This window comes from Mustelus asterias, chromosome 5 (assembly GCF_964213995.1).
Source record: "Mustelus asterias chromosome 5, sMusAst1.hap1.1, whole genome shotgun sequence".
In the NCBI taxonomy this organism is placed as follows: domain Eukaryota; kingdom Metazoa; phylum Chordata; class Chondrichthyes; order Carcharhiniformes; family Triakidae; genus Mustelus; species Mustelus asterias.
In genome coordinates, this window is record NC_135805.1 from 104519447 (window position 1) to 104539890 (window position 20444).

The following is a 20444-nucleotide window of genomic DNA, read 5'->3' on the forward strand; positions in this document are numbered from 1 at the left end:
CCAACCCCCTTGTATTTAATGTAAGAATTGCGACAGGTGCAAGAGAGAAAAATAATCTAAATCCCATCAGCAAAGGCTGAAAAGACAATATTGTGAGCCAGCAGGTTATTGCTAACTTGTTATTTTAATTGCAGATGAACTGATTTGCAAGAAACAAGTAAATAAAAAGTACGGCAGTTCTACATTTGTTCTTCTGTTTATTCCAATTAAACTAGATTTAGTACAATTCATTATTCTAATAATCCACAATAGAAATGTTGCTCCTATTGGAAAGAAAATTTTCTGAGAGAGAGATATCTTTTGATTCTAAACTCGCAGGGTGCAGCCGAATGGTAAAAATGCACAGTGCCCAGTTAGTTTGGGGACGTAGGGATAAAGGTATTATTCGGTGCTCATCAAGAGCTTTGCACAAAGGCAGCATGTCTTGGGAACTGGGGTGTGAGGTCAGCATGTCCAACTTGCATGGCACAAGCTAAATGAATTGACAGATGCTTGGACAGACCATGCAACCTGAGGCCATAACATTTTCCCTGTCCACCAAATCCGACATTCAGTTTTAAAGAAAATATAGTGACATAAACAAACAGGAAAAATAAATATATCAACAAAATTGGTTAATTCTTTATTAACTCCTCGCTAGGTTTTCAGCAGATTTACTACAGAACCAAGGGAGTTATTTAATGTATTTGAGAGAGCGATCATTGTGAATTTTGGGTTAAATAGAGAGAGAGGTGTCAGTACTGGGCAATGGCAGCACCAAGTGCTTACTCCCAAGTGGCGTCACAGGGACACAGAGAGCCAGAAATGGTTAAGAAAAATCGCTGTGCTGCATTAAGAAAAAAATATTTCCTCCTTCCAAAGAACATGTAAACTATCAATCTAGATGCCGCGTCACTCAGTACTGATGAGGTGCTCAGAATGTATTGAACCCAGATCACTCTGACCATTTTCTCCCCGATTTGCAATGGTTGGCTTCACTTTGGCTCAGGTCTTTTTAGCAGAGGCGGGTGTGATTTTATGGTGTTGGCCACACATCCTTTGTTAAAGCTTGCAATAGGTAAACATATCAGGACTCAGGTGTGGGGTAATGGTGGCAATGGGTGGGAAGTGTTAGTAGAGATGCTGCTTTATGCTATACTGAAACTACAATTATTTGCAGGGTCACAGGTTCTGACAATTCTTTGCTGTCAAACTGGAGAAAGTTAATACTGAGAATCACATTCCACTTCTTGCAGCTAGTGTTAGAAGAACAAAGAGAACAAAGAAAAGTACAGCCGAGGAACAGGCCCTTCGGCCCTCCAAGCCTGTGCCAATCATGATGCCCTGACTAAACTAAAAACAAACCTTCTGCCCTTACCCGGTCTGTATCCCTCTATTCCCTCCCTGTTCATGTACCCATCCAGATGACTCTTAAATGTTGCTAATGTGCCTGCTTCCATCACCTCCTCTGGCAGCGCGTGCCAGGCACCCACCACTCTCTGTGTGAAAAACCTCCCCCGCACATCTCCCTTAAACTTTCCCCCTCTCACCCTGAGCCTGTGCTTCCATGTAATTGACACTTCCACACTGGGAAAAACCTCTGACTATCCACCCTGTCTATGCCATATCAGGCACTTCCAGGTTCGGTGTAACTTAGTAAAACCCACTCCACTTAACAAACTGTCTCAGTCCTAATCTAAGAAGAGCCCCTCTTAATGCGCCAGTGTGAGATTATTTTAGTATTTTGCATATCGACCATCTTCAGAGTCCTGTGACAGTCATTATTGATACCAGTTAGGAGCTGTTTAATTCGATAAGACCTAAACCTTTTCAGGCTGGATTGTGCCTGTCAAACAAAGGATCAGTTTGCGATGACTTTAAACCCAGGACCCAGAGATGAAAGACACAATTGCCAATGAAATGGTGAATAGAAGGTGGGGTGCACGCTGGCACAGTGATTAGCACTGCTGCCTCACAGTGCCAGGGACCCGGGTTTGATTCCCGGCTTGGGTGACTGTGTGGAGTTTGCACATTCTCCCCGTGTCTGCGTGGGTTTCCTCCAGGTGCTCCGCTTTCCTCCCACATTCTGAAAAACGTGCTGGTTAGGTGCATTGACCCGAACAGGTGCCGGAGTGTGGTGACTTCATTGCCGTGTTAATGTAAGCCTTACTTGTGACTAATAAATAAACTTTAACTTTTGCATGAGAGGCTAAAGTCAAAGGGACAGAGAGTTTGGAAGAAGAGAGGTTTGTAGGGGCAGCGAGGTTACAGACATAGGGAGGGCGATACTATGCAAGGAATTAAATCCAAGAATTAAACCCCCACCCACCAACCTGCACGTTTGATCTCTCCTCCAGCCCAACAACCATCGATGCCTCCAACACCTCCAATGTGTCTCCATCTCCAAAATTTACCCTCACCCCCACTACCCTCGATGACTTTGCCCACTCCCTATGGATGTGTCTCTGGCTCTCCTTCTCCACCAATGTCTCTGGTGCCAATCACCAGCATGTTTCCAGCATCCCCTCTCCCATTCTACTGTCTCCTGCCAATTGATACATGCATCGCTTCCCCCCCCCCCCACCGCACCCCGGCTGTGGCCTGGTTCTACAGACTTTCCTAGTAGCTGAGAGCCAACCAGCCTTTTAATCTGTAGGAGAGGAAATACAAATATTAATCAGGCGCTGCTCTTAATTCCAGCAAGATCTGAAGGAAACCCACTCTTTTGGGTTTCTCAACCACTAAAGAGCCCCTCCATGCCAGCGTCTCGCCAACCCACACCCATCAGTGCCACAGCATCCAACTTAATATTAGGGCTTAAGTCTCTAATCTAACTATTTCTACAATAATTCAAGTATTTCCCTGAGCATGTCACTGCTTAATGACATTCTACTTTAATATGGAATAAGCTCCATGTCCAGTTTTTTCTTTCGGTTTTCCTTCTGAAGACGAAAGTCCAGCTGTATTAGTGCCTGACCGAGCTCGGTGTCTATTCTGCTGCCACAGGTCTGGTTTGTGGTATTTGGAACCTGGTCAGAGAACTGAGGGATGTACTCAGGGAGCGGTTCATGTATTTTTAGTTGTCCCTGGAAAACAAAAGGTTGAAACAAAATGCAAAGATGTGCAGTCAATACCTTGTTCATTCCTGTAAAATGAGGCCGCAAAGTTAAAATCCCATTGTATTAATTTGTGTTCAAGGATCTGTTAATTGAAGCCTATCCACTCTCTAAAACAAAGCACTCAGCAAACTTTCACATTAAAGACCTTTTGTTAAAACAATACCCATAGGTGGTTTTATAAACACTTTGCAGATCCAAGTAAAGTTAATGCCCTCCCAGAAATGATCATTTCCATCAAATCATACATCACTCAAATGGGGCGGCACGGTGGCACAATGGTTAGCACTGCTGCCTCACAGCGCCAAGGAACCGAGTTCAATTCTGGCCTCGGGTCATTGTCTGTGTGGAGTTTGCACATTCTCCCCGTGTCTGCGTGGGTTTCCTCCGGATGCTCCAATTTCCTCCCACACTCCAAAGATGTGCGGGTTAGGTGGATTGGCCATGCTAAATTGCCCCTTAGTGTCAGGGGATTAGCAGGGTAAATGTGTGGGGTTACGGGAATAGGGCCTGGGTGGGATTGTGGTTGATGTAGATTTAATGGGCTGTAGGGATTCTATGATTCTATAAAATGTCATCTCGTAATACCGTTCGTAAAATAAGGTTTGCACTGATACTTCCATCAGGGTGACACTCTTGTGATTTCACCAGAGCTGGTGGTCGGCTGCTACAGATCAGTTTGGGCTTCCTGACATCTCAAAAGGAAATCGAGTCAGACAGCAGCTCCTCAGCTGCCACCAGGCCAGTCTGGCACAGCCAGGTTTCTGGCACCATCGCAGCTACTGGTTGGACTGAAGGTGAGAGAGCAGACACGTAGTCACCCTGACAGACAGCCACAATTTCCAGTGCTGGACATGGCCCCATCCTCATTAACGGGCTGCAGCTCATCACACCCACTGATGTGAAGGGGCGCAGACTGCAGTACAGGAGCGAGGCCTTAAAAAACCACGTCACCTTTATCCATTCGCTACCATATTGCACTCAATGAACGTTCACATTAAAGACTTGTTATGATAACATACCCATGGACTGTTTCACAAACAGCCTGCGGACCCAATTAAGATTGGGTCTATATTAACCTCCCAGAAAACCTCATTTCCATCAAATTGGGGTGGCACAGTAGCACAGTGGTTAGCACTGTTGCCTCACAGCGCCAGGGACCCGTGTTCAATTCCCGGCTTGGGTCACTTCTGTGTGGAGTTGCACATTCTTCCCGTATCTGCGTAGGTTTCCTCCGGGTGCTCTGGTTTCCTCCCACACTCCAAAGATGTGCGGATTAGGTGGATTGGCCATGCTAAATTGACCCTTAGTGTCAGGGAGCAGGTTAAATACATGGGGTTATGGGGATAGGGCCTGAGTGGGATTGTTGTTGGTGCAGACTCAATGGGCTTAATGGCCTCCTTCTGCACTGTAGGGATTCTATGATTTTATGAAATCATATGTCACCCAAATGTCATCCCATAATACCTATCATAGCAAACAGTTTACACCGATACCTCTATGAGGGTGATACTCTGAGAGGTGGATGCAAAAGTCTGGATGGCAAATGTCTGAATTTACATCCCAGCTGGAAATGTTGGTGACACAAACGCCTGCTGCCAGGCCGCTGCATGCAGTGACAGTGGAAGAGGCTGCATGCTCCAGGCTCGATGGCAGAGTGGAAATGCCAGGCAAGAGAACATTGCTCATGTTGGCTGTGGATTCCTTCAGCATGTCAGACATGGTGCTGAAGGTCTTCAGCAGGCTTCCCAATACCTCATTCAATCACTCAGATCCATGAACGATTTTTCTTCATTGGCAGGACACGTGACGTCCACGTCTTTGGTACTCAGCAGAGTTAGAAGAGGACAGATTGTCTCCTGTGTTTGTGCTGTCACCTGTACCTGCTGAATTGTGCAGTGTGCTTCATCAAGTACAGGCCCCTATTATTCACCACCTATTACCCCTGGGTGATAATGTTTGTGATGATGTTTAAGAGATATGCATTGAAAAGCAATAAGTCATGGACATATGTTCTTTGTTTCAGTGCAGGAGAAAGCTTGAGGGCATGATATGTATATTTAAAACTTAGAAGGGGTAAATTCAGAAAGATACATGCTATAGGAGAAGTGATCATATAAAGAGGTGTATATAATCAAGATGTAAAGAGCGAGAGAGGGTAGAAGCTACAAGATATATTTTTCTTGGAGACTGTGTGACTTTTTTCTGTTCACAGCAGTACATCAGAGATGGTAAATATATGTATTGAGTGCCTCACTTTCTGGGGTAAAACCATTCTCTCTCTATTGACCTTCAAAAATCTGTTGCAAATTCAGCCCAGGTCTTTGCATGTAGATGGGAATGTGGAATTTGAAACACAAGTAGATCAGCCACCATCTTCTTTAAATTCTTTAACAAATTCTTTAACTCATCCCACTTTCTCCAAATCAAAGAGTAGCAATGAGTACCCGCATGGGTCCGAGCTATGCTTGTCTTTTTATGGGGTACGTGGAACATTCCTTGTTCCAGGCCTACCCAGCTCCCCTCCCACAACTCCTTTACCAGTACATTGATGACTATTTTGGTGCTGCTTCATGCTCTCGTCCAGACCTCGGAAAGTTTTTTTAAAAAGTTGAGCTTTGACAAAGGGTCATCTGGACTCGAAGCGTCAGCTCTTTTCTCTCCTTACAGATGCTGCCAGACATGCTGAGATTTTCCAGCATTTTCTCCTTTGGTTTCAGCCATCATCTTATTGAGTATAATCCTTCTAACTGAGAGACTGGGATATACAATCAAAGCTAGAATCAGGAATTGCAATCCTCCATGCTTTCAGCCTCACTTTGATACATTATGAACAGACAATGGTGGGATTAAAAATATATTATTTTATCTTATTAATATATTATACATAACATATTATGTTTTTATATAATTTTATACATTATTATTTTTATATATAAATATCTTCTTAAGACTGAGAATATATCAGCAATACAAGTATGCTGCAAATGTGAAATCCGTCAAAGGCAGATTTATGGAAAAGTGTTTGAGATTCTGATCCTTTTGTGTTACACATATCATATATTAATTGCAATTCTTACCTTGGCGTCATAATCTTTGAGAAAGCTCCAGTTATTCTCCCTGATAAGACAAAGGACAAAATGTTAATACAGTGGGCACTAACATGGCAACATGGCAAAGGAAGGTGTCAATGTGATAATTAAAACACAAATATGTTTCCTGAACAAACCAATTTCTTTGAAGATGGTAGCTTGGCTTCAGAAATAGAAAGATAATTTGAAGACCAGATCAATCATATCCAGGCAACAGACAAGTAACTCCAAAGATGTGCTGGTTAGGTGCATTGGCCATGCTAAATTGCCCCTTAGTGTCCTGGGATGGGTAGGTTAGAGGGATTAGCGGGGTAAATATGTGGGGTGATGGGGATAGGGCCGGGGTGGGATTGTTGTCGGTGCAGACTCGATGGGCTGAATGGTCTCCTTCTGCACTGTAGGGTTTCTATGATTCTATGATTTTAAGTAAACAAAGGTCAGAACTTATTTACAGAAAGCATAATAGTTTGCAATAATCCCAAAGATTATGTATGTTGTTCTAGACTTCTAATTGCCAAACTATAATAACACATTGCACTAGTACAATTACAGGGGCAATTTTATTTTGTAATTGGAGGCACAGACTGTGTAAATTCACAATAAGTTACGCAGTTGTACTATATCGTGTAACAACAACAGTTAGGACAGACGGATGTTGTTACCTAATCCTTCACAAAAACAGTACTTTATACACATTGCATCATGAAATGAAGTTATGTATTGAGTAGCTAAGCATCACAATGTGGTGAAAATGAAACAAAAGAAGTATCTGTGAAAGTGGTGCTGAGACTAACTAATAAAGCTGTATCAATCTGAGAAAGTATCACGATGTAGCTTGATTGGTGATGAGAAAAGCCCTCTGAGTCAAACCCTTCCTGCATGCTTAGAGTCTCATGCCTCTGCATGCTGCCCTTGAGGCAGCTGCGCTGGAGCACAGACTGATGCCTGCCTGTTTCTGGAATGTACCTTTACAAAGGAGGTCATGAAAAAGATGCATTGGTTTTTGTTGAGGTGCTTCCCAAGCAGCTCTGCGATGCAGGACATTGTGCTCTGCAGCTGTTCCCAGAGGATGCGTTCTGAGACTAGCATCAATTGCTGCTGGAGTACCATCATAGAATCATAGAATCCTACAGTGCAAAAGGAGGCCATTTGGCCCATCAAGTCTGCACCGACCACAATCCCATCCAGGCCCTATCCCCATGACTCCATGTATTCATGTATTTACCCCAGCTAGTCCCCCTGACACTAATGGGCAATTTAGCATGGCCAATCCACCTAACCCGCACATCTTTCATCTTAGGTGAAAGTCAGCCTCTGGTCTGCCTGAAACTTGTTGGTCTTCCAGTGCAAAGATCCATCAATAACAGGGTGTTGCAGATTGGCATATTCCAAAGTCCTGGACTACATGCCAAGGTATTCACTAAACCAACCACCACACAAGCTCAATGGGAAAAGGAGACTGTCTATGGTCCTTCTGCCATAGTATACCAAGGGACAGGAAACTATGCAAATGGCCTGGGCGGTGACCTAGTGGTATTATCGCTAGACTATTACTCCAGAAACTCAGCTAATGTTCTGGAGACCTGGATTCAAATCCCGCCACGGCAGGTGGTGGAATTTGAATTCGATAAAAAATATCTGAAAAAATCTACTGATGACCATGAAACCATTGTCGATTGTTGGAAAAAACAATTTGGCTCACTAATGTCCTTTAGGGAAGGAAATCTGCCACCCTTACCCGGTCTGGCCTACATGTGACTCCAGAACAATATGTGGTTGACTCTCAACTGCCCTCTGGCAACTAGGGATGTGCAATAAATGCTGGCCACCAGTGAAGGAATTTTTAAAAAAAAACCCTTGGGCAGTATCTTTGTCATGAAATGTATATTGTAAATGTTGTAAATATCACATGCAATTTTGTTTTTTGTAATTTTATCGAGGCACTTCAGAGTGCCCCATGCTATAAGAAAGGAACTTGAACTGTATTGCACTTTCCAGTAATATCCAATCTGTTCTGGAATGTAATTTTACCAATTTTTATGAATAAAGTATATTTTTTTGCAGGGTGTGGGGGAAAGCAGGCAGAATGGTGGCCGATATTGTCGGACAAAATGCCATGTAGTTTTTTGATGCATCAGGTAGAATGTAAGTTTATATTCAGAATGGGATGTCTCCTCCACATTATATGAAATTTGTACACTTGCCACAATTCTCCAGTTTAAGAGGTCACACACCTAAAGCAGAGTTTCACCTGTCAGCAATGTAGATGTAGAATTTGGGCACTCACTCACCATTATGGGGAGGAGAGGGGGCACAGATCAGGGTCATGGTGGCATAATCACACAATGGCATGGGCTCGAAGTACCAGCCGCTCCTATTCCGTCAGTCTTTTTCACACATTTAAAAGTTTTTTTTATTAGTGTTACAAGTAGGCTGACATTAACACTGCAATGAAGTTACTGTGAAAATCTCCTAGTCGCCACACTCCGGCGCCTGTTCGGGAACACTGAGGGAGAATTTAGCACGGCCAATACACTTAACCTGCACATCTTTCGGACTGTGGGAGGAAACCGGAGCACCCGGAGGAAACCCACACAGACACGGGGAGAACATGCAGACTCCGCACAGACAATGACCTGAGCCGGGAATCGAACCCAGGTCCCTGGCACTATAAGGCAGCAGCTAACCACTGTGCCACTGTGCATTTCTGCTCAAGGATATGTAGTGTGTCTGATCTGGAAAATCATTTGGAAACTCTAATAGAAGCGCTGTATTTTCAAAAAAGTATGTCTACAGGGAAAGGAATTTCCCATGTTGAAGAGGAAAGAGCAGGGGAATGGGAATAATTAGATAGGTACTTTAATGAGCTGACACAGCCACGATGGACCGAACAGCCCCCTTCTGTGCTGTAAGATTGAAAAGAAGTAAATAAAACATCTATCTCAAACAAATTGTCCTTCCCTAGTAGAAAACAGTGTATGAAACCTTGGTGATTTCTTTGTTATATATATACGTTTTTACAGGGGATCAAGGTGGCAACGGAGCGTGGCGACGTCTTGTGAGTTGTGCCCAGCATACCCTGCAATTCTATCTTTTACTCTCATTCTATGCTTTTAAAACTCCAACTCTTATAAATCTCTAATAATGCTCTAATTCAACATGGACTTACCTTATATTAAGTTGATCTTTCTCTACACCCTAGGTATGACGGATGTGGAGATGCCGGCATTGGACTGGGGTTGGCACAGTAAGAAGTCTCACAACACCAGGTTAAAGTCCAACTGGCTTATTTGGAATCACGAGCTTTCGGAGCATGGGGATCTCCAAGAAGATTGAGCATATGGACACTTCATTCACCTGATGAAGGAGCAGCACTCCGAAAGCTCGCGATTCCAAATAAACCTGTTGGAATTTAACCTGGTGTCGTGAGACTTCTTACCTAGCTATGACTGTAACACTACATTCTGCACTCTCTCCTTCTCTATGAACTGCGTGCTGTGTGTGTACAGCGCACAAGAAACAATAATTTTCACTGTACACTAATACATGTGACAATAATAAATCAAATCAACTCAAATTAAAATGCCATCATGTTTAACTTTCAGCAGAGAAGTGTATTTAAATGAACTCACCATTCTTTGAGCCCTCGCCATTCTGCTCGGATTAACTCTCTCCACACTTGGTCTTCCTGGACTGTCGCCAGGTATGTGGGCTTGCCCTGGGTTCTGCTGTTCGCTGCCGGTTTGCTGTGGCCGGTGAGGATATCAGCGTTCGGCCTCTCCGCCAGACGATAGCCGGCAGAGGTGGTTCTGTTGAGATGCAGCTCCTTACTCCCCATCCTGTTGCATGCACAGCCCAGCCGGCACTGTTATTGCTGATAGAGCAACTCCAAGACAATGCAATGGGGCAGCTGTGATTTCTTTCTCTCTCTTTCTCCTTTTTCTGTTTGTTGGGGAAATGCCTCTTCTTTCAATCCAGCAGGAGGGAAGTTTTCAGCTGAAGCAAAGTAAAGAGCAACCCTCTCCTCTCCGCCCCAGGCGTGTACCAGGTAACAGCAGCTTGTTTACTGTCGCCAGTGGAAACGGGGCTGTGGAGGGAACAGCCAGCCTAATGATAGCGGCTCCTGGGGCAGACCAGAACCACCAGAGTAAAGCACCCAGAAACCAGTCAGTCAGGAAGACAACCCAGAGAGAGAAGCAGGCACACGTGGCCAGAAGGAACCCCTTACTGGCTCCCTGAAGGGGAAACAAAAACACAGTTCAACATTTTCAAAAAAATCACTCCATCACTGGAGTTAAATTTTAAGGTTTACCAAGACCAGTTCAAACACGTTTTACATAAAATGTAATGTGTATTTATTTATTAGTCACAAGTTGTAGGGGAGTCCAGAACCAGGGCTTACAGTCTGAGGATTCAGGGTCGACTATTTGGGACGGAGATGGGGAGACATTTCTTCACCCAAAGAGTGGTGAGCCTGTGGAATTCATTACCACAGGAAGTAGTTGATGCCAAAACATTGTATGTATTCAAGAGTCGGCTGGATATAGCACTTGGGGCGAATGGGATCAAAGGTTATGGGGAGAAAAAAAGATTAGGCTATTGAGTTGGACGATTGGCCATGATTGTGATGAATAGCAGAGCAGTCTTGAAGGGCCAAATGGCCTCTTCTTGCTCCTATCTTCTTTGTTTCTATGTTTCTACATTCAGTAGGCTTACAGTAAGACTGCAATGAAGTTACTGTGAAAATCCCCTAGTTGCCACACTCCGGCGCCTGTTTGGATACACTGAAGGAGAATTGAGCATGGCCAATGCACCTAACCAGTCTTTTGGACTGTGGGAGGAAACCGGAGCACCCGGAGGAAACCCACGCAGACATGGGGAGAATGTGCAAACTCCGCACAGACAGTGACCCAAACCAGACCCGGGTCCCGAGCACAGTGAGGCAGCAATGCTAACCACTGTGCCACCATGCTGTAGCTGAACCACACATTTCCAATTTTTACTGTTTTATTTGCTGGAAGAGTTCCTCAGCTGTGGACCCTGCTGTTTATTGTGGGCAGCAAAATAAAACGAAGGATTCACACAAAGACTCAGTTGCCTGATGGGGTGGGACTTGGAAGTGGGGATGGGGGGGGGTGAGGATTTTGAATTGTGTGTACTGCTGGGCCAGGACGTCGAAGGAGGTTCATTGGGACGGTGTGGACAGAATACAAGCGACTGGGTTTTAGGTGGCTTGGAAACCCACAAGAGGGATTGGAGGAGGACAAGGGGAAAGAGCGTGGTAATGAGGAAAGAGCTGAGCCCAGAGTGAAGGAAACAATCAGCAGTGGGATGAGGCAATTGTGGTGGTCGCTACCGTGGCTGAGGCGGGAATGATGCCTCCAAGGGAGGAAGAGCATTGGAAAATCTTCAGAATATCCATAGTAGCTGGACAGGAGGCTGGAGAGGAGCGGCATTGACAGGGCTGGGGGGCAGAGGGGAGAATGTTGCAGACAGAGGAGATGGGAGAAAAATACTGAGGATGCTGGAAATCTGAACTAAAAACAGAAAATGCTGGAAAAACTCAGCAGGTCTGGCAGTATCTGTGGAGAGAACAGAGTTAGTGTTTTGAGTCTGTATGACTTCTTCAGAGCTCTGAAGAGTCATAGAAACTAGAAGCAGGAGTAGGCCATTCAGCCCTTCAAGCCTGCTGTGCCATTCATTTTGATCATGGCTGATCATCGAATTCAATATCCTGATTCCCCCTTCCTCCCATATCCCTTAATCCCTTTAGCCCCAGGAGCTATATCTAATTTCTTCTTGAAATCAGACAACGTTTTGGTCTCAACTACATTCTGTGGCAGTGAATTCCACACATTCACCACCCTCTGGGTGAAGAAATTTCTCCTCACCTCAGTTCTGAAAGGTTTACCCCTTATCCTCAAACTATGACCCCTAGTTCTGGACTCCCCCACCATTGGGAACATTCTTTCTGAATCTACTCTGTCTAACCCTATTAGAACTTTATAAGTTTCTATGAAATCTCCCCTCACTCTTCTAAACTCCAGTAACCGACTTAGTCTCTCCTCATATGACAGACCAGCCATCCCAGGAATCAGCCTGGTAAACCTTCGCTGTACTCCCTCTGTAGCATGGACATCCATCCTCAGATAAGAACAGGAAAACTGCACACAATACTCCAGGTTTGGCCTCACCAACACCCTGTACAATTGCAGCAAAACATCCCTATCCCTATCCCTATCAGTAAGGATAGGCAACAACACCTCCTCCACGATCATCCTCAATACTGGTGCCCCACAAGGCTGTGTAGTGAGCCCCCTACTATACTCCTTATACACCTATGACTGTGTGGCCAAATACCCCTGCAACTTGATTTTCAAGTTTGCTGAAAACACCACCGTAGTGTGTTGGATCTCAAACAATGACGAGACAGAGGACAGGAATGAGATAGAGAATCTAGTGAACTGGTGCTGCAATAATAATCTCTCCCTCAATGTCAACAAAACCAAGGAGATTGTCATCAACTTCAGGAAGCTTAAAGGAGAACATGCCCCTGTCTACATCAATGGGGACAAAGTAGAAAGGGTCGAGAGCTTCAGGTTTTTAGGTGTCCAGATCACCAACAATCTGTCCTAGTCTTCCCATGCCGACACTATAGTTAAGAAAGCTCACCAACGCCTCTACTTTATCAGAAGACTAAGGAAATTTGGCATGTCGGCTACGACTCTCACCAACTTTTACAGATGCACCATAGAAAGCATTCTTTCTGGTTATATCACAGCTTGGTATGGTTCCTGCTCTGCCCAAGACCGCAAGGAACCCCAAAGAAAGTCTTGAATGTAGCCCAATCCATCACGCAAACCAGCCTCCCATCCATTGACTCTGTCTACGCTTCCTGCTGCCTCGGCAAAGCAGCCAGCATAATTAAGGACCCCATGCACCTTGGACATTCTCTCTTCCACCTTCTTCCATCGGGAAAAAGATACAAAAGTCTGAGGTCACGTACCAACCGACTCAAGAACAGCTTCTTCCTTGCTGCCATCAGACTTTTGAATGGACATATCTTGCATTAAGTTGATCTTTTTCTACACCCTAGCTATGTCTGTAACGCTACATTCTGCACTCTCTCGTTTCCTTCTCTATGAATGGTATGCTTTGTCTGTATAGCGCGCAAGAAACAATACTTTTCACTGTATACTAATATATGTGACAATAATAAATCAAATCAAATCAAATCCCTATGCGCAAATCTTCTCGCTATGAAGGCCAACATACCATTTGCCTTCTTTACTGCCTGCTGTACCTGCGCGCTTACTTTCAGCGACTGATGCACAAGAACTCCAAGGTCTCGTTGAGTATCCACCTCTCTCAATTTGCACCCGAGTCACCTTGTCTCAAAACGTTTCACTCTGTTTCTCTCTCCACAGATGCTGCCAGACCTGCTAAGTTTTTCTGTTTTTATTTTACATTAGAGGAGATGGGTGTGGGAGTAACTGACCCTGGAGAAGGCAGGAGACAAAGGGGCAGCAGATATAGGTGCATGGGGCCTTTAAAGGCTTTATATTGAACTAGTAGCGGCCTGAGCTTGATGTCTCTATGACCATTCACAGATCTATTTTGTTTCAAATCACTAAAAGGAAAGTAAACTCGCTGATCCTGTTCTCCCAATGGGCAGTCAGACAGAACAGTTCAGTTCTCGAACTTACACTGTTGGACTTTGTCTCCTTATTGTCTGCATGGGGCTGGTGAATTTACTGAGTTCATAGCGTGGCAGAAATGTGGCATATTAAAATGTCTTCTTTCTGGAAGGTCTGTCTGTGTCTCTGTGTTGGATAGGCCTTCCTTGGCTTGTATCTCAGACCATTGTCAGTAACAATTCTGGTTAGCTCAGCAGCAGTAGATGTCCTCATGGTATCAGGGTTGCCTATTGGCAGGAGTTCCGCAGAAACACCAGGAAAAGAACATGTCTATATGTTTCTTTCAGGGACTTTTCTGGCTCCTCCACTGAGGTTAAGGAGACCAAATGAGCCCCCCCCCCCCCCCCCCCACTTTCGATGGAGGGTAGTTCTAGAATTTGTGAATGACAGTTTTAATCAATGGCATAATATGATTATGAAACATATCTTTTGATGTTTCTTTGTCTTAGTTTTGATTTCAAAGCAGTTTTACTTTACCCTGGTTCTTCAGTAAATTTCTAATTCACTTGACAACTGATAAACTGGGTCAATGGAATAGCCAGTGAGATATCTACATGATTCTACGTCTAAAGTTTATGTCATATATACAGGTCAATTTGATGAGTTTTACCTCTAAGAGCCATGAAAGCCTCAAGGTATTTTACTATTCAGCAGCAGAGACAATGCCAATTTAGGTAGTGTTTTGTGCAGTGTAAGGGAAATTGTACTGGATATTGTATGAGTTTAGTATGAAATTCAGATTCACTTGTAAGGGAAATTGTACTGGATATTGTATGAGTTTAGTATGAAATTCAGATTCACTTGTAAGGGAAATTGTACTGGATATTGTATGAGTTTAGTATGGAATTCAGATTCACAGGTTTTAGTAAAATGATAAAGTAGATTTAGGTCTTAGTGAAATGATAAAGTAGATTTAGGTGAATAGTGAGATGGATATGTAACCTAAAGTAACTTCGTGTGACCTAATATAATCAAGTGTAGTCGATATGATCAAAGTGGAGGAACTAGAGAAGTAATATAGCAATCACTAATTAAGGAAAGCAGACAACAGTCACTTAAGAAAACAAGGAAGACTGCTCGGTGGTTCAACTTAATAGTGAACCATAAAACCATAAACCAGCAGAGAGAATGTCTTTTCTGCTAAACACATTAGTGGACCATAAATCAGCAGGGGGATGTCTTTTCTTCTAAACACATTCGCCTTAGCTTACAAAACCACGATTATTATACAAACAGAAAAGTTCAGATAAGAGCAAGAGTTATAACCACCATGATTTAAGAGACACAGAGATATAACAGGGAATGACCAATTGCAAAGAAAACAGATAAAGGGTCAACTAAAATAATGATGGCCAGAGAAAGAGCGGGCTGTAGGGTAAGATTACAACCAAGGACAGGCAGTAAAAGGGAGATAAGGATCTTGAGATAGGAGGCTGAAATGTACATAAAAGAGTGTAAGCCCAAGAGCTCTTTGGAGTGTTCCGGACGCCCCCGGCTTTATCTCTTATGCTGAGAAATAAAGTCTTTTTGCTTGAAAGATCGCTGCTCAGACTCTCTGTTTTAAACTGATGTGAACGAATTGTCGTCCTGGGGAACCACGACAAAATTGGCGCTGCTTAGCAGGGTTGGTGAGAGATCGCCCAGAAAAGCATCTGGAAGGAGTAGCGGAGACGGTGGTCCAACCGGAACCGAGAAGTCCCCAGCCGGCCTTCTGCCAACAAGGTAAGCAGACTTGCATGCATGTAAATCCTTGTGGTCAGAAAGGGGTTTTCTCGAGGCCCGGTGCGCCCGGCTCTCTGCTGGTCCTGGATCTCCCCAACCTAAAAAGATATCCTGCACAGGTAAAACCAAATTGTGTAAAAATTTTGAGAGACTGAGTCTGATCCGAAGAGCAGAATTTTTGCATGCAAAAGCGCGCTGCGAATACTGTATTGTCTGTGAATGGGTAAAAAGTGAGACGGGAAAAAGGCCGAAAGCTAAAGTAATGCAATTAGGTTAAGTCAAGCGGTTTGGAGCGGGTTTTTCAGGTCACGACTTGCCCAGAAGAGAGTAAGTGTGGGAAAACCTGCCAGTCCAAACCTACCCAGGACCTCGGGTAAGGGACGTCAACCGAGAGGGAGAGAGATCAGTGAGAGATCACTCTCTGACCTAATACAGTAGCCAAAAGCACAGGAGTGGATTTTAACCACAGGAAAGGGGAGTAGCAGCTAGAATAGAGGAAGTAAAAGACCAGTTTGAACAAACTGGTCTGAGACAACAGCGTGAAGGACAGAAATAAGAGAGAGAGTCGGAATATAGGTAGGGTAATAACTAACAACTTGAAAAATTACCCTGACAAAACTGCCTGGTGACAAGATTGAAAATAACTAATCTTTGAATAATAACAAAAACGGAAGCAACACTGGATTGGAAAAAGATTACACACATAATTAACTTAGAGGAGATAAAGAATGAGTGGCCGTATGTAAAATGGGAAAGAGTAGTCGATAGGAATTGGATAGACGAAATAAAATTGGAAACCCTAGAGAAATTAATAAAGGGATCTGACCGATACAGGATTCTTATACACATAGACGAGCAAGTGAAAACCTACTACCCTCTGGCCCGGGAGAGGAAGATAGTGCCGGGACAGGGGACTACGGGGAAGTGGATATCAGGACCCCGGTTAGAATTACAGATAGTGGCAAAAGAAATCCAAAGGAAAGGTAAACAGGGGACTGAGCACGGAAAAACAATACAGCAAGTAATAATCACTGTGATACCTAACTCTGACAGATTAAGTGACAAAAATTGCGACAGTGATCCAAAAAGACGAGTAATGGCGCACCAAGTTAAGACACCAGTGGAGATATTAGGGGATAAGTTCCCAGCCCTTAGGGGAGATATAGAACACGTCTCTAAAAAATGGGCCAAAAGAACAAATAAGACCAATACACAGTGGCCGGAGGAAGGCACATGGTCCATAGAGAGATGTGAGGACCAGAAGGGAATGATAAAGAACTATAAGATTAAGGATAAATCGAGCAAAAGAAGGGAAAAGCGAGAAAAGGAGTTAGAGATATTAGCCCTATTCCAACAAGAAGGGAAAGAGAGAAGAGGGGTATGGAGGGGAGGTAGAATGCAGAGGCCAGTACAACTTGAGGAAAAAGCAAAATTGGAAGATTCAAACGTAGCCCCACCCCCATACTTAGAGAAACAGAGCTCCATGGGACTGTACCCAGTTATATCAGGCACAATGAATTTTGAGGGAGAATATGACATAGAACAGATGACGAAGGAGGAATGGGCACAAAGGGAGAGAGAAAAGAGACAAGATATAGAGAGATGGAAGGAGAAACAGAAGAGAGTAGTGAAGACGAAGGGAGGCAATCAGTGTTAGGGGTGCAAAGAAAATCAAGGCGGGAAAGGCACCCACCTGTAAAGTTTCCAGATGTGGATAGGAGAGGGAAAAGGGTATTCCCGGTGATTCTGAAGGGTGGCAGACCGCAGTATATCCCTTGGTCAGGTCAGGATTTGCCTAATTTAATTAATGAATTACCCAATATTTTGGATGGGGCTGGAAGGTGGATTGGACAGTTGGAGGCAGGGATGGTGGGAAAAAGGATGGCACTGGGCGACATCAAAGCTCTCCTGACAAAGGTGCTAGGAATGGACCAAATGGCGGAAGTAATGAGACGTGCTGGCATCCCGACCGCAGCTTATGACCCAGCGGTGGATGGGACACTAATGGACCAGTACCGCCAAGACATCTGGCAGGCACTGCGGGATATGTACCCCAATCGAATGGATGTAAAAACCCTAAAGGGAGAGCCACTGGGTGAGGAGGAGAATGCAGCGGTGTATGTGGAGAATCAATTAAAAAGGTGGAGAAGGGACACGGAGAGGGACATTCTAATAGACCCACTGACCAACTCCATGTTCCGGGCTGCAATCCTAGAGGGCTTGCCAGCCCCAGCTAAGACAAGGCTGGAGGAAGTGGTGGGCTTGGACTCAAAAAATTACCGAGAGTTTGTGGATTATGTTGCCCATGCAGTAGAGAGACATCGCAAAGATGAAAAGAATGCAGACAAACAGCTGAAGGAGGTACAACGTAAACTCCTTCAGGCACAGTTGGAGGAGATCAAAAGCAAGGATAAACTGAAGGCAAAAGAGGATCTCGCACCCAGAAAAATAGCACCAATGATGGTGGAGCAAAAGCCAGAGGAAATACCTGCACTAATCAAAGGGGGGAGCGGAGATGGAGGCCAGCCCGTCGTAACCTATAACATTTCTGCCTTCCCACTGTCCATGAACCCAGGAGCCTATGGCCTAAATTATCAAAACCCATACGCCCTGCAAAGTCAGACTGACTGGAATAGAAATGGGAAAGGACAGGGAGGTGGTAGGCCACCCTATCAGAATCAGAGAGGACAGGGACAGGTTAATCATCAGACTCCGAGACAGGGACCACTGCCTGGCCCTTCAGGTGTGTGTTGGGGGTGCGGGGAGGCAGGGCACATAAAAAGGAATTGCCCGCGGAATTTCCCCAGACAGGGAGAAAACCAGCAGCAGACAGGCCAACAACTGATCCAAGGATCGCCAAACAGCATCCCGATGTTTCAAGGGCCGGTAAACCATCAGAATTCCCCATAGGGAGGCCCAGAGAACCCCGAAATGGTAGGACAGCACGTACAGATAACAGAAACTGCAGAGCAGGAACCTATAGTTAACGTTAGAGTAGGAGGGATCGAGGTCCCCATGATGATAGACACCGGCGCCACATGTACGTGCATGCAAACGAAATATGCGGATCACTTACCATTGTCAAACCAGTTTGTAAAAACTGTGGGGTTCTCGGGGAAAGTAACATTAGCTCGAATGACGACGCCGGTGCCTGTTACCATTGGAAATAAGACAACCCATGTACCTATTTTAGTATGTGATAAAACTCCTTTAAATCTATTGGGAAGGGATGCAATCCTAGGTTTAGGACTGAAATTAGAATGCACTGAACAAGGAATTGATTTGATGGGAATGTATCCACTTGAAATACCAGGAAAGGAAGGGGTTAATGTATATTGGTTGGGAGATATAGAGGAACAAGTTAAAAAACAGATATGGGAAGTTTGGGGAAAGCTTATAAACACTTGGGTTCCACAAGCCAAATGGCCAAGAACAGAATTACACAGTACAATGATATTTGATGAAGGGCAGGAACCTGAGATACAGGAGAAATGGGAAAGGGAGGCAGGACGAGAACAGGAAATAAAGTCAGGAAGTATTTTAATCGGACTAGAGGGAGTAGCCCTCACAATTGTTAGGAATGAATGGGTTAACAAATGGTTCTCTGTATCTGGGGCGGAGCCACATGTCACATTGAAAGTGAATCCGGGATACAGATCAAAAGACCTAGGACCAATGGTGTTGAGAGCACAAGATTTAGAATTTGTCCAGACAGACAATGTGGATATTTGGACGTCCAGCAATGGACAAATGACGAAAATAATTTTGGATGTTAAAATGCTTGGGAAACCGAAGCAGATAACAATAGGAGTGCAAATCGAGAAACAGGAACTGGAGTGGAGAGAGAGGTTAGAGCAGGATTTGAACTCTCTCCCGCAGGAGTTGTGGTCCAGACAGGACACGGATGTAGGGAGGGTCAAAAACGCTAATCCAGTTGAAGTCAGATTAAAGATAGGATGCCAGGGGCCGTATAGGCCGCAATACCCAATCAAGACAGAAGCAATTGAAGGAATTAGAGGGACAATTAAGGGATTGATAGAAGCAGGGGTATTAAAAGAAACCCGGAGCAGGTGTAATACACCGCTACTACCAGTGAAAAAGGCGGACGGAGAAAAATGGAGATTGGTGCATGATCTAAGGGCAATTAATGAGGTAGTGGAAGATATGCCAGCAGAGGTTCCAAACCCTTATACCTTGATGACAAATATACCACCTGAAAGTAGATGGTTTACTGTAATAGACCTATGTTCGGCATTTTTTAGTGTGCCACTAGCTCAAGAAAGTCAGTATCTCTTTGCATTTACGTACGAGGGGAAACAATACACATACAATAGGATGCCCCAAGGATTTAAACATTCCCCACATGTATTCAATCAGGTGTTGAGAGCAGATTTAGAAGGAATACAGTTGGAAGGAACACTGATACAATATGTGGATGATTTATTATTATGCACAGGAACACAAGAACAGTGCAGGAAGGATAGTTTAAAACTATTGAAAAGGTTAGCAGAAGGGGGCCATAAAGTTTCCAGGAAAAAGCTGCAGCTGTGCCAGAAAAAGGTAGAATACTTGGGAAGAGAAATATCAGCAGGACAGAAGGAGATAGCTTCACAGCAAATAGAAGCAGTACTAAAAGTTCCGAAACCACAGACGGTGGGACAAATGATGACATTTTTGGGAATGACAGGATTCAGTTCAGAATGGGTGGAAAGCTATGCCGAAAAAACGCAGGCACTACGAAAGATAATGAAGGAGGCAGGGTGTGACGAATTAAAAGCCAAACTAAAATGGGATAAAGATGCTTCAGACGCATTTGAGAATATAAAGAGAGAAATGGC

At 44.2% G+C, this 20444-nt stretch overlaps 1 protein-coding gene across 1 annotated transcript; it reads right to left on the reverse strand.

Moving 5' to 3' along the window:
* Nucleotides 1-2873: 2873 nt before the first annotated feature.
* cimip5 (ciliary microtubule inner protein 5) lies at nt 2874-10025 on the reverse strand. Its single transcript, XM_078213584.1, has 3 exons — nt 9820-10025; nt 6176-6215; nt 2874-3065 (listed from the first exon to the last, which is right to left on the reverse strand). The coding sequence occupies exons 1-3, from the start codon at nt 10023-10025 to the stop codon at nt 2874-2876; spliced, it is 438 nt and encodes a 145-aa protein (XP_078069710.1).
* Nucleotides 10026-20444: the final 10419 nt, after the last annotated feature.